Source organism: Dermacentor andersoni, chromosome 11, assembly GCF_023375885.2.
Source record: "Dermacentor andersoni chromosome 11, qqDerAnde1_hic_scaffold, whole genome shotgun sequence".
Taxonomy (NCBI): domain Eukaryota; kingdom Metazoa; phylum Arthropoda; class Arachnida; order Ixodida; family Ixodidae; genus Dermacentor; species Dermacentor andersoni.
The window spans coordinates 48,390,106-48,402,229 of NC_092824.1; the positions used below are offsets into that span (position 1 = coordinate 48,390,106).

The 12,124-nt window shown below is 44.0% G+C and overlaps 1 protein-coding gene across 1 annotated transcript; it reads right to left on the reverse strand.

Annotated features, from left to right (window-relative positions):
* Positions 1 to 8,214: 8,214 nt before the first annotated feature.
* LOC140214045 (piggyBac transposable element-derived protein 3-like) lies at positions 8,215 to 10,977 on the reverse strand. Its single transcript, XM_072285289.1, has 2 exons — positions 10,798 to 10,977; positions 8,215 to 10,740 (listed from the first exon to the last, which is right to left on the reverse strand). The coding sequence occupies exon 2, from the start codon at positions 10,642 to 10,644 to the stop codon at positions 9,391 to 9,393; it is 1,254 nt and encodes a 417-aa protein (XP_072141390.1). The 5' UTR covers positions 10,645 to 10,740; positions 10,798 to 10,977; the 3' UTR covers positions 8,215 to 9,390.
* Positions 10,978 to 12,124: the final 1,147 nt, after the last annotated feature.

The window sequence follows — 12,124 nt, forward strand, 5'->3', positions numbered from 1 at the left end:
AGTTTCTGGAAAGTTATCGATGCTTCTATCCGCTGTATGTTGTCGCCGAACCTTGTGTTATCTGATTTCATCGCGTGACGCGAATGGTGTAGAACTTTGTGGAAGGCACGCGGGTCCCAACGATTAGTCTGGAACATTCGATGACTGCTGTACAAAAGCTGACACGCTGGAACCGCTGATCAGATTTTCGACGATCGCCGACTGTGTTCGCCGCTCTCGTTGTGCTTTAAGTGTAGCCTGTTTTGTGGGCACAGGTTCGCCCAATAAAAGCTAGTTTACCCTTTCACAGTATTGCTACTGTGTTCTTTGCCGTCACGACCACGTGACAGTATATACGACGACTCTTCGCCTGGTCGAAACGGCGGCATTCCTTCATGATGGCGTCGAGAGTCGACAAGTTTCTAAATACCAGAATGTTGAAGGCGTCGTCCGCAATGCCTTTGATAATGTGTCCAACAATTTCCGCCTCTGGCATGGACGTGTCGAATTTATGACAGAGAGTTAGGAGATCCTGAATGTGGGAGACATACGTCTCGGTAGCAGTTTGGGCAGGCGTGGCGAGTTGTTGCTTGGCGGCTAGTTGTCGACTGGTCGGATTGCCAAAAATGTCGAACAGCTTTTCTTTGAACAAGTCTCAGCTGGTTAGCTCTTCCTGGTGTGTGTAAAAACACGTTCGCGGTGTTCCGTCGAGGTAGAACACGACACGGGCCAGCGTTATGGTCGGATCACACCTGGTCACTTTGCTGACCTGCTCATATCCATCATCAACCATTCTTCTACGTCAACACCATCCAGGCCGGTGAACATACCGCGGTCTTGTGGCTGAGGTAGAGCGACGTACTGGGTATGCGTAGTCCGCATTGAAGCTGCAGACGCGGTGCCTTCTACTGGAAGCATGGCCCCAGGCTGGGTGAGACGTCCGCTGCGGAGCTCCGGGACGAAGACGCTTACCCCGCACGTCCACCAAAATGTCACGGGTATAAAACTATTTACGAGATGTATTCACGAGGCATATATAAACAGCAGCCGAGAATCCCGGGAGGCTGTTCCACTACGTCGTCTTCACCTTCGACGGCCTGATGCTCTTTTCCCACCGTAACAATACATAGCGAATATGCCATAATGATAACTTTCTTTTCATTTTCTTCTCTAACATTTTGCATCGCCTATTCCAATATAGACTGAAAATACAGGATGCACAAAGTTCGCTGTGAGATAAGTAAACAGCCTGAAGCATTGCATATCATTTTTTTCAATCGCATATACACGCTAAATATACTCACATCCTTAAGGGTGTCTTCTTGTCGCATGGGTGACACCCTACAGTTAGTGCCCTACGGAAACCTATAGAGGAAAACAGATATCTAGCTAGACTTGAGATAACAAAAGAAATATTTGAAAACAATCTGATCATTCTGAGAGTCTTGGGACACGGAATTATCCCAGAAGAGAATTTCAAAGGGATGGATATGAAGCTGTTCTTTAGAATATTTCTGTGCGCAAAGGCTGGCCAAAAGATAACATAGCTTTCAATTAGGCCTGTTGTCTTTGCACGTCTAGGGAAAGCGCCGTTGTCCTTCTATGAATTTTTAAGTCCGTAAAGTACGGGTGTTACCCATGCGAGAAGAAAACTCTTTTATGGGTGCAAAAGTTTTGACAGTGTACGTAAAAACATGCAGGTGCCTCGTATAGGAAATATGAATAAATATGTGGTAAATACTCAATACTTTATTCGATATGCCTGTCAAATAGCTTCCTTATCAGACAATTGGGGCGTTTGAGCGACAATAAAGTTGAACCAGTGAGTAGCCGCACTTACGCGGTGTCCTATACCAAACTTTGCTGATAAATAGTTGCACGTAACAATGCTCGAAGAAGCTTCCGTCGAGCAATGCATTGCAAAGTGGAGCATCTGTCTAGCTTGTGAGAGATTCTGACGACGAATACACAAGAAGTAGCGCTATTCTCACAATTCCCGTTAAGGGGACGCGCATTGGCGCTGACCGCATAAACTTCTGCAATTCAGGCGCGAGCCTAAAAGAAAATAAGCAAGAAGTAATTTCTGCACATTTGTTATTTCTCTAGGTCATAAGAAATGACTAATAGTACATTTCTGCATCAAAAGCTATTATTCACTTATGGCAGAAACAGTATATTGATCACATTGGAAATTTTTTGCAACCGTGGCTAGCGCTTTAACGTAAAAAAATTGCAAAACAGAGCACGTAATCACTTTCGCCTATTGACATTCAGTGCGCGCAAATTTGTCTGCATGAGCAGAACCGGATGAAGTGATTGGCTGGTTGAGCAGCACTCTTTCACGCAAAGGCAATAGAATCGCGGAAACAGATCGTCAACAAATACGTCCTCAGAACGGAAAGCCAGATGCTTCTGCTTGTACTCTTTCGCTTGCACTACTTACAAAAGCAATTCATTAAATTTCAGAGTGGGTGCCGCAAAGCTATTCGTAAATTAAAAGTAAATGAAATATCTATGCTCTGGTTGTCTCCTAGCACCCAGTCCGCCTTCATATGTAGTTTATGTCATAAGGAAAAAGCGTTAGGTCGCACAGCGCGTCATTTTTTCACACACGTCGTGGACCAAAGGAGAGCTTGCGCAAAGATATTCATGTGTGTACACCCACTCAAATTGACCTACACGAACGTATTCTTGGGTTTTCTAGTAACGAGATTTCGCAAAGCATATCGTAGCAACACCAATGTAGTGAGGTCTGTTCTTTCACTCTCGCAATGTATGTTGTACCATCACGGTACTCCGAATGGAGCCGTAGTGTAATGACAAGCGCACTCTCGCTATGGGTCATAGACTCTATGGGTGCCCTGTGAACATTGCATCAGTTTTTCTTCATATCCTGAAAGGTACGAGGGACGTGCAAAGGATGATCTAATAATACTAACTTGAAATAGGCGCAACGTATATCTTTATATTAAACATTTTCTTTTCCTCTATTAAAAACAATGCTGGTCGTCTCTTTTTCTTTGCAAAGCATATTTTCCTATCTACTATTTCTAGCTTTATTCCGCACTAAGCTATGAGATCTTAAATATGTGACAGCTTAATGCATTAGAGTAAATCTGGGCTAAAAACGGCAGCTCTAAAGCCACCGGCATATTTCTGACTCAATTTCGGAACCTTAAATATTCCCAGGTGTCCTTAGCTGTCCTCTAAAAGAGTCGAAGCCAAAGCCTTGTAAACCCAACTGTCATAAGCCTTAATCTACCTCACTCATCCTTCGTCCACCTTAATCATCCTGAATCCACATTAACGTTCATTAATTCACCCTAGTTCCCCTTAATTCATCCTAATCCACCCAAATCCACCCAAATCCACGTCAGTCCTCCTTCATCCACCTTGATCCCCTTTAATACACCATAATCGACCTGAATCCACGTTAATCTCTTGAAGTAATCGTAATCCAGCTCAATACATTCACTAATCAATCCTTAAGTAACTTTGATAATCATTAATTTCTACACCGCTGGAGATACGTTGGTGCGCTTCCGGCCTTTCTTAAGTCACGTGATACTTTCTGTGCCTCAGCACATGACCTTGAAACAAATCTAACAATTTCTCCCAAAAATATGATTCAAAAACAGTCAATTACGAGTAACGCTTACGATGGACAATGGGCAAAGCTCATTGCCTGCATTAACGAGATATTGGCAGGGCCCCATGTCGCGGAAAATCGGACTTCACCGTCCCGCATTCCCGCTTACACGATCGTTTCGGCAAAAAAACATTCCGAACCGTGCAAACGAAACCATGCATACCCAACTGCGCAGGCTCTGCGTCTAGAACAAAGTTACTGAAATGATTGAATTTCTCAGTGTAAACTACGGCAGAACAGTTGTAAAGTACGACTTACACACAACCTACAGACATGATAGCGTCGAATTGTAATTTGAATGCAGGAGAAAACATAATTTTGCTATGCGACCCTCTCTTCCACCATTTCTACTAATCATAAATGGTACACGGCGTCCGAAATTTCCGTGCGCCGCGGGCGCAAATCTCGGAGGCGACGAAATGACGCGCGGGCTTTTTTGCAACACCTCCAGGTGGCGCTCGACTACACCTTATCGGAAAGAAACAGTGTATGTAACTCAAAGGAAAGCTCATTAATTTTCGAAGCGAGATCAGGATGCCTTAGAACACGCACCTATAACGTGAGATATAAGAAGAAAGAAGCATGTGCTTGCTGCGGTAAAGCTAGGGAAACGATGGGGCACGTTTTATTAGGGATGTGAAGATATCTGCCCAGCGGTCGATTTATGCACCACTTGCCTCCTTGAAGCCCTTGGGTACAGCGAGAGCAGGGGAAAAGCGAACATGTCCGCAACAGAGATTAGTAAAAGGGGATTGGAAGATTGGTAAAAGAAAAGTAAGGAAACGACAAAACCCGGAGACGCACAAAAGCAAAGTTCGCAATAGGGGGTCAGAAGATGTGGTTATGGGAGTTCATAGTGTTTTTTCTTTCTTTTTAACTTGGGTAGGACATTAGGCAGTATAACAGCAAGAGCTCAGTGGCGCAACCCATCACCCCGTTCCAAAGGGGACGCTCATAACGCCCATCCATCCAACCATCCATTGCGGCCCACGCAAGAGGCCGCGATTCTACACAAAGCTTGCCTGCATGCATAGAACGCACCGCAAGCGTTTCCTGGTAAACGTCACAGTTCCAAAAGCAGCAACTGCCAGAAAGCGTGAGAAGCAGTCGGGGGTGTTTGAATGCTATCGCGCTCCACTCTTAAAGGCGAAGCTTAAGCGCTCACCAATTTTTTTAGGAAGGTCGGATGGCCTTTATATAGACTTTTCAGGTATTCTTATAGTGCGTTCAAGGATGCGATTGCAGGCGCCTGAACTAGATGGCGCCAACGTACTGACGGAAACACCCTGTCACGTTGATTGCTCGCCTCGTCCAAATTGTGTCTCGTCGTCGGGGCCTGCGCGCCGGTGCAACGTAGCAATATGGCGCCGCCTTTGCAGCTGCCGATTTCAATGCATGGGCGATATGAGAAGCTTTTTCCTCTAGAGTTGGTCACAATAGACATACGGCTAATTCTTGCAGAGTTTCCAGCGTGATATCCTCCACAGTAGTTCAGTGCCTAAGGCGTTCCTTTGATGAGCTCAAGGTCAGCCATTAAACCGTGGCCATGGCGGGCAACTTTTCATAGGATCGAAATGCAAAAAAAAAAGGAACACTCGTATACTTGGGTTTAGGTGCGCGTTAAACTATCCGAAATTTTTAGAGTTACTTCAGAATCCGCATTACAGCGTGCCTAGTAATCAAAGGGGGTTTTCGGCGCTTAAAATCCCAAATTCAGAGCTCTATGGCGTAAGACTATTCCAATGTGTTTTTATTCCAATCTCCTGACGTCTGGGTCAATCTCTAGGCCTGAATACATCGGCAATAAAAAGATGTCCGCCCACATATTCTTTCTACTTTTAGTTTTTACGCGGGGTTTTTACCATCACCCATATTAACTGGTGAACTCAACAAGGCAATTTGATTATCTTGCTTCGAAATATGGGGTATGTTGTGTATAATGCGTAGACGAAGTCAATGACGCCTTATTTAACCAATGCCTTTGTAGAAAATTGCGTATTCTAGAATTCTAGCATTTTATTTGTGCTTCCCGAACATGAACACTACTATAACATGAACATGAACTGCTATAAGAACATGATTCTTATAGCACTTCTTTCGCTGGTTCATTCACTGTACGCGGGTGCATTGACTGTACAACGTGGGTCGTGTACAAATATAGTGAACAGCACACGCTCGAAAACTTTGAGGCCTTTTGCATATTCACAACTGGCGACTCTGCGTTCCCCACGCTGTGAACAAAATAACCGGGTTATCTCCATGGCTAAAGCCTATCCTTCTTTTCCTTTGTTTTATGTCACCATCAATTATGTTTTTATCGGCTTTTTCTGCAAATAAAGCATTTGGTTATTAATCGGTGCTCTATGATGTGCTCTTGACTCGTTCGTCCTGTGTCACCTGTTTCTATTTTATTTCAATGATGAACCAAACCTTTGAACCCGCTGCTAATTATTGGGGAGCACATATATAATCAAATTTCTCGCAGAATAATTTCACGCAAGTGTAAAGAAATTTCTATGGTATTTGGGTTTGGATAGGATAGGAATAAGCTTTATTTGTCCAATGGTTATTGATGCTGGTGCCAACTTTCCTTACTTAAGTTAGAGTATCCTGATTTGGTTCTTCTATACTACATTCCTTTAAAAAAAGTTGGTTCAGTTATGGAAATATTTAACCCTTCGGCAGTGCGGCTGTGAGGAAACATACATTCAACATAAGCAAGAGCGCATTTTGCAGATTGAAGAAGTTGTGCTTCCCATCTCGCCCTCTAATTACGTGATAACGGCGGGTCTCCTGAATGCAATTGTCTAAATCAACATCCACTGCTCACTTGCAATTATAGATGATAGAACAGAAGAATTTTGAATCGTATAACCTATTTAATGTAAACACAGCTTCTCATAACACTGCTATTTTGGTTGCGTTAATGTTTTTTCAAAGGCATAATGAAGATAAAGAATTTGCATTTCCCAATGACTCTACTGACGCAAGCGCGTTCAGCTATCTATCATCTAGGGTTTTACGTTCAACCTTTGTAGCCAAATCATTCGGTAAGTCCCAGGTCTTTCTTATGTTACCGCAAGTGTGAAAATCTAACAGCGTAGTATCGCCATTTACATATCCGAAACTGTGCCATGACTTTTTACCTTCGGTGTTATATTTTCCTTGAAGATCTAGATTTGTCGGGCAAATTTAGGGAACCTTCATAACAACACTCTTGAAAAGATAGCACGAAAATAGATGCAATCATCGTTTCTGTTTGAGATGTTTATGTTTCAATTGCACTTTTTAAACTGATTTACCGATTGATTTCATGCGGTCAAATGTATTGTAGTATTTCATTTCGTCCGGTCACAGTTTCTAATTACTTTTTCTACCTTTCTGCAGTCTATGAAGCATCCCGCATAATTCACGTCATCTTCAGAAGACATAACTTCTGTCATAGATAAGACCGTAAAATAATTATGCACCGCTTTTTTTGTTTCTGTGTGCAAATACAGCATTTCTTTCGAAACGTGATCATCTCAACGCTATTTGATCAATACACAATCTCGTGAGCAGTGAAGTTACTAGTTCTTCATTGATTAATTCGTCTGCTAGATGTACTAAACCATGAGCACAAATTTAATCTACGCAATCAGCGACTTCCCGTTTTATTGGTTTCGAAATATCACTGTTTATGCCTCAAGCCATAATTACGTTATGACGAGCATATTTGGTGAAGAATATAGACCATTAGGATAAAAACAATTTTAGATATGAATTAGGACCCCTCTACCCTGCGAATAGCAAGACAGTGGTTCTAGGCTTGAATAATGTAAAGGCGACTAATTCCGCGGCAGGGAACTCAGCATAGATTACTTCTAATTTGCATTCGTTCCGAACAAATATAGAAACGCCACTGCCCTTCACGGCACTTTGAATGTCACTGAACATGTTTTCCCGCGTCCCTAATGTTCGATATCGCGTAATGTCACGGGTTCGACAGGCGTTGAAGGGAGAGGCAGCCCCGAACCGTTTCAATCCTAATGCTGACGTTCTTCATCATGGCAGCGTTGTTCATGTTCGCATTCGGCGTGCGTGACATCGTGCTTCATAGTTTTAGTAAAAAGGGAGTGTTTACTTCGACTTATGCTGCCAGTAGAACTACGAACGTTGGTATGTGTAGTTGTCTAATGCCTTAACATCACAATGAAATTGTTCGCCTTTTCGGTGAAAACGCGACCTTTTTTTAGAAGAAACTTCCATTTACGAAGCTTACTTAAGTGAGCCTGTGCAAGGGCTACGCTATCCCCCATTCTTAAGGAAAATTTCTCTCGGTGGCAGCAATAGTTGTCCCAGGAAAACGTACTAAAATCTGCAGGGCCCCGTTCGTGGAGCACACCTAAAATGATCCCGCGCCGCTCGAATACATAATTTACTACAAATGCTGCGTTTTCCTCAGACGCTTTTTAGTTCGTCTACGCATTACCCACAACATTCCCCTTAGTTTCACGCTACGTAATCAAAATGCCTTGTTTACAGCAGAAATTGTTATGGGCGATAGTACAACCCGTGCATCATAAAAATAAGGGGAATGCGTCGGCCCAGTTTTATTTCCAAATATAATCATAGCTACACGCGTTAAATTTTCGCGATGCATAAAAACTATTATGAGCCCCATTTTGCTTACATGCAAACTCGGAGTGACGTAGCAATTTCACTGGACACAAGAAAACGTGGCTGAGAAATGCCGTGTAACCATTTCGAGAACTTGCTCAAGCAATTTTTTAGTGATGGAAACTGATGGTGGCGGTAACAACTTTATTGAGACTCTGCTCAGTTTTGATCGGGCAGGCCCGAGTCCTAGGATGGCCTCAACTGACGCTTCTGATAATTCACTCGCCCACCACGCTACAAATTTTATGATGGGGATTTACCGGCCGAAATACCACTTTGATAATTAGGTACGATACAATGGGGGATTCTGGAGTAACAATATCAATTGAGGGTCTTTTAATCGGTCCATAAATCCTAGAAAACGAGAGATTTTTCTTTCTTTTTTTTTGTCATTACGCTTCCACCGAGTTTCGACCGACATGTTAGCGATTGAATGGACGACCTTGAGCTCAGGAACGGCACGCCTTAGGCACTAAGCTACCTCGGCGGCTATCACACTAGAATGTCTCCGAGGTTTAGCCATTCAGGGAATACAGCCAATACTATCCCCTTCAGGCGCGAATAAAATCTTTGCATTAAAGAAAATATATGAGCATCATTTTGTGCTCTTTACGCTTCAAATAACGAGTCTTTAGGAAACTAGAACAAAAATTTTATTCTTTGATTGTATTTTGCGCTGTCCCCGTTCGGGGACAGGGCGCCTCAATACAGAAAAAATAAAGCACAGCAATAACAGAACGTGCGATAGTGTTCTTAGCAAAATATTTGGAACAGAATGCGATTAATGGATTATGATTTGATTGGTAAATTAAAGCAAAGCCTACTTTGCGTGAAAAAGGTAAAAGCAATTGTTGTGTGCCGACACGCACAAAAACACGTGGCATTTTCGACAGCGAATCCGGCACTTCGCTTTGCATCCCTCACGGCGACAGCGTTGCGAGTTCGGTGTGCTGACATACTCCGGCCAGTGATTGTAGCCATCATACCTGATGGTTACGGTCGGTAGCAAATGCGGTATTGTCTTCTTCGCAACAGGCTCAGGGTATTCACTGCTTGGCCGACCACGCTTTTTTGGAGGAGCTCTGCTGCATGCGATTAGGCTGTTAGCAATGTCTGTTTGGAAGGCCATCATGCCCAAAGTACTTTTCTGTGGAAGGTCCTCGGCACTTGCGTCTCTCAGGTATTCTATCCAGCTGTTGCACAACGCAAAAGACACAGTGAGACATGACCCTCACTGGCCACTTTCTGGTTCTCGCCGTAAGGGGGTACAGCGACATTAGGAAGTCGAGTTTATCGACCCCTCCCATGTACAAGTTGTACTTTAAGATCACTTCTGGGCAGTCAATTTCAATATGCTGCTTAGTTGCCTCGCTCCATCGTTTCACTTTTCCAACATTACCAATTCCAATTTGTGTGGATGCCACATTTACGACTCCGTTATCTTGCCATCTCACAATAGCAATGTCTCCTTTCGTGGAAACCTTCTCATCCATGCTTCCCCGACCTTCTTTCTTCAGTTCTTTGTCACTTTTTAAGCAACACTTGAGCAGGCGGTTGGCTCGTATCGTACCGCTGGCAAGAATGCCCATTTCCTTCAGCTGCAGGATGAGTGGCACTGAGGTGAAATAGTTGTCCATGACGCACTTCAGGTTCTTTTCTTTAGGCATTTCCTCGACAAGACGCATGACGACTGACCCGCCAAGTCCGAGATGTGCATGTTGCGCACTGTCTCCTGCTCCCTGACCCTGGTACAGCTCAAGGTCATGAGCTAAGCCATCGGCGCTGCAGCGGAGGAACACCTTCACCCCTTCTGGATTTGGCTTTCCCTTCACAAACCGTTTTGCAGGGACACGGCCTGTGAAAGGAATCATTTGCTCATCTATACTATTGCGCTCCAGGGGTTCCAGCTGCAAGCATCGTGACCTGACGGCTTCTATGACAGGGCGCACTTTCCAGAACTTGTCCTGGCTGGCTGGGTCACGAGGAGCGTTTGAGTCCGTAATGTGCAGTGCGGCTCTAATTCTAAAAAATCGCTTTGCTGTCATAGATTCCGCTATTGCTAGAATTCCTGTCGAGGCTTGCCAATACATGCGAATTCCCGGGAATTTTAGAATTCCCATGAGCATGAGAATTCCACAAAAAACTTTGATTTCTTCTGCAGAAGTTCCTAGCACATTTCCATCTGTCTGGAGCACGTACATGTTAGTGAATGTTGCTAGATCACTAAAAAGCGTGGGTGAAAAATACCGAGTGAAGTATGCCATGGGCTCTTGAGGTACTGATCCACCTTGAGGCTTGTAAGTGCAATCGGTGTTCTTAGGCTGAAAAGCTTGGGCCACCCAATTCAACGCATTCATCTTCTTCGATGATGCATCTGGCACTTGCTTGTCCTGCGTGCAAGGTGCTCCAGGCGATGCTCCTGCACGCTGCACAGTGCTATCTGTAGCAGAAGTCTGAAAAGAAGCAAAAAATTATTTCTAAACCTGGGATCACAAAACATGCACCATTACCGTATGCCGTGTCTCTTGCTCGGTGTGCTCGTCATCAGAGAGATCTGCGTCAGAAATATCGCCGTTTTGAATTCTTCGAAATATTTTTTCAGCTGTGTCGTCATCCAGCTTCTTTCTTTGTAAACCATGCTTGGAAATTCCTGGAAAAATGAGAGGTTTTCTTCATGTCAATGAGGGAGCGACGCCGCGCACTGAGAGAAGGAGCGTTTTGGCAAAGGCAGGTTTGCGGCGCCATGTCCCCGGGGGAGGACGCCAATATTCGAAAGCACATGCAAGGCTGAATATGTTGACGATAAGAATGACAACGGTTATATCGCATTCATGGGGCCTTATTATAATAAATAAATGTCAATGCGTCACTCAGCATACACTCTTAACAGTGAAATATGAAAGAAAACACGAAGCACTTACGGTTCGCTCCGTAGAAGTTAGTCGCATCCATTTTCCCGCGCTTCTCCGGCTGCATTTTGTTCACTTGGCATGGGATGGCGCCACCTGTCCATTAAAGTGACTCGGGGGGCGTGTTCCGGCGCATTCACAACGACGTTTTTCTTTGCACTTTTACGCGACTCGGCGCGCGAAGTTCACGTCCCCGCGCGGGGACACAGCGCCCGAAAGGGCTATTGGAAAAAAACTCCCCACCGCGCCCGTGTAGTGAAATCGGCAACTGCAAGGACGCCGCCATGTTCCTTCTTTGCACCAGTGAGCAGGCGCCAACGAGCAGATGCAATTCAGACGAGACGCGCAATCAACAAACACCACAAGGAGTGTTCTCGAATTGGTGCTGCGATTTAGCTGAGGTGCCTCCAAACGCGTCCTTTAAGAATACGTTTAGAAATTACCTAAAAATCAGCTAAAGCTTTTATAAATGGCCATGCGATTATTCTTAAATAGGTACGGAACAACCACTACACATTTTCATACGTACCTGTTACTTGTACATGCTAGTTGTCGCATCGTTTTTGGAATATTTTTAGCCTGACAGAACCTAAAAGTTGCAACTTGGTGGCGGCTTAGCGGTTGCTGCTTTTTTTTCGCACATATTTACTGTGATTTGTTTAGCGGTAAAATCATTACGGTGTTGTACCTTGTTCTATCAAGCTACTTAGTGGATAGGGAAGTATACTTCGCAAAAAAAAGGGAGGACTGTCATTTTTTTTTTTGATAGGAGAAAACAAAATTTCTATATAAGGACGTATGTTGTGGATATTTTACTTAACAATAATTGATCACCATTACTATTTGCTCAGCAACCTTTGGGAACTGTAGTGGAACTGATGTAAATATCTCAGGGCGCCCATGCAGTTTCTGTAATATAGCAAGAGTG

What these genes read in the sequence shown, in the direction of transcription:
- LOC140214045 (XM_072285289.1), bottom strand. Translation starts at nt 10,644, where the DNA reads ATGAATGCGTTGAATTGGGTGGCCCAAGCTTTTCAGCCTAAGAACACC.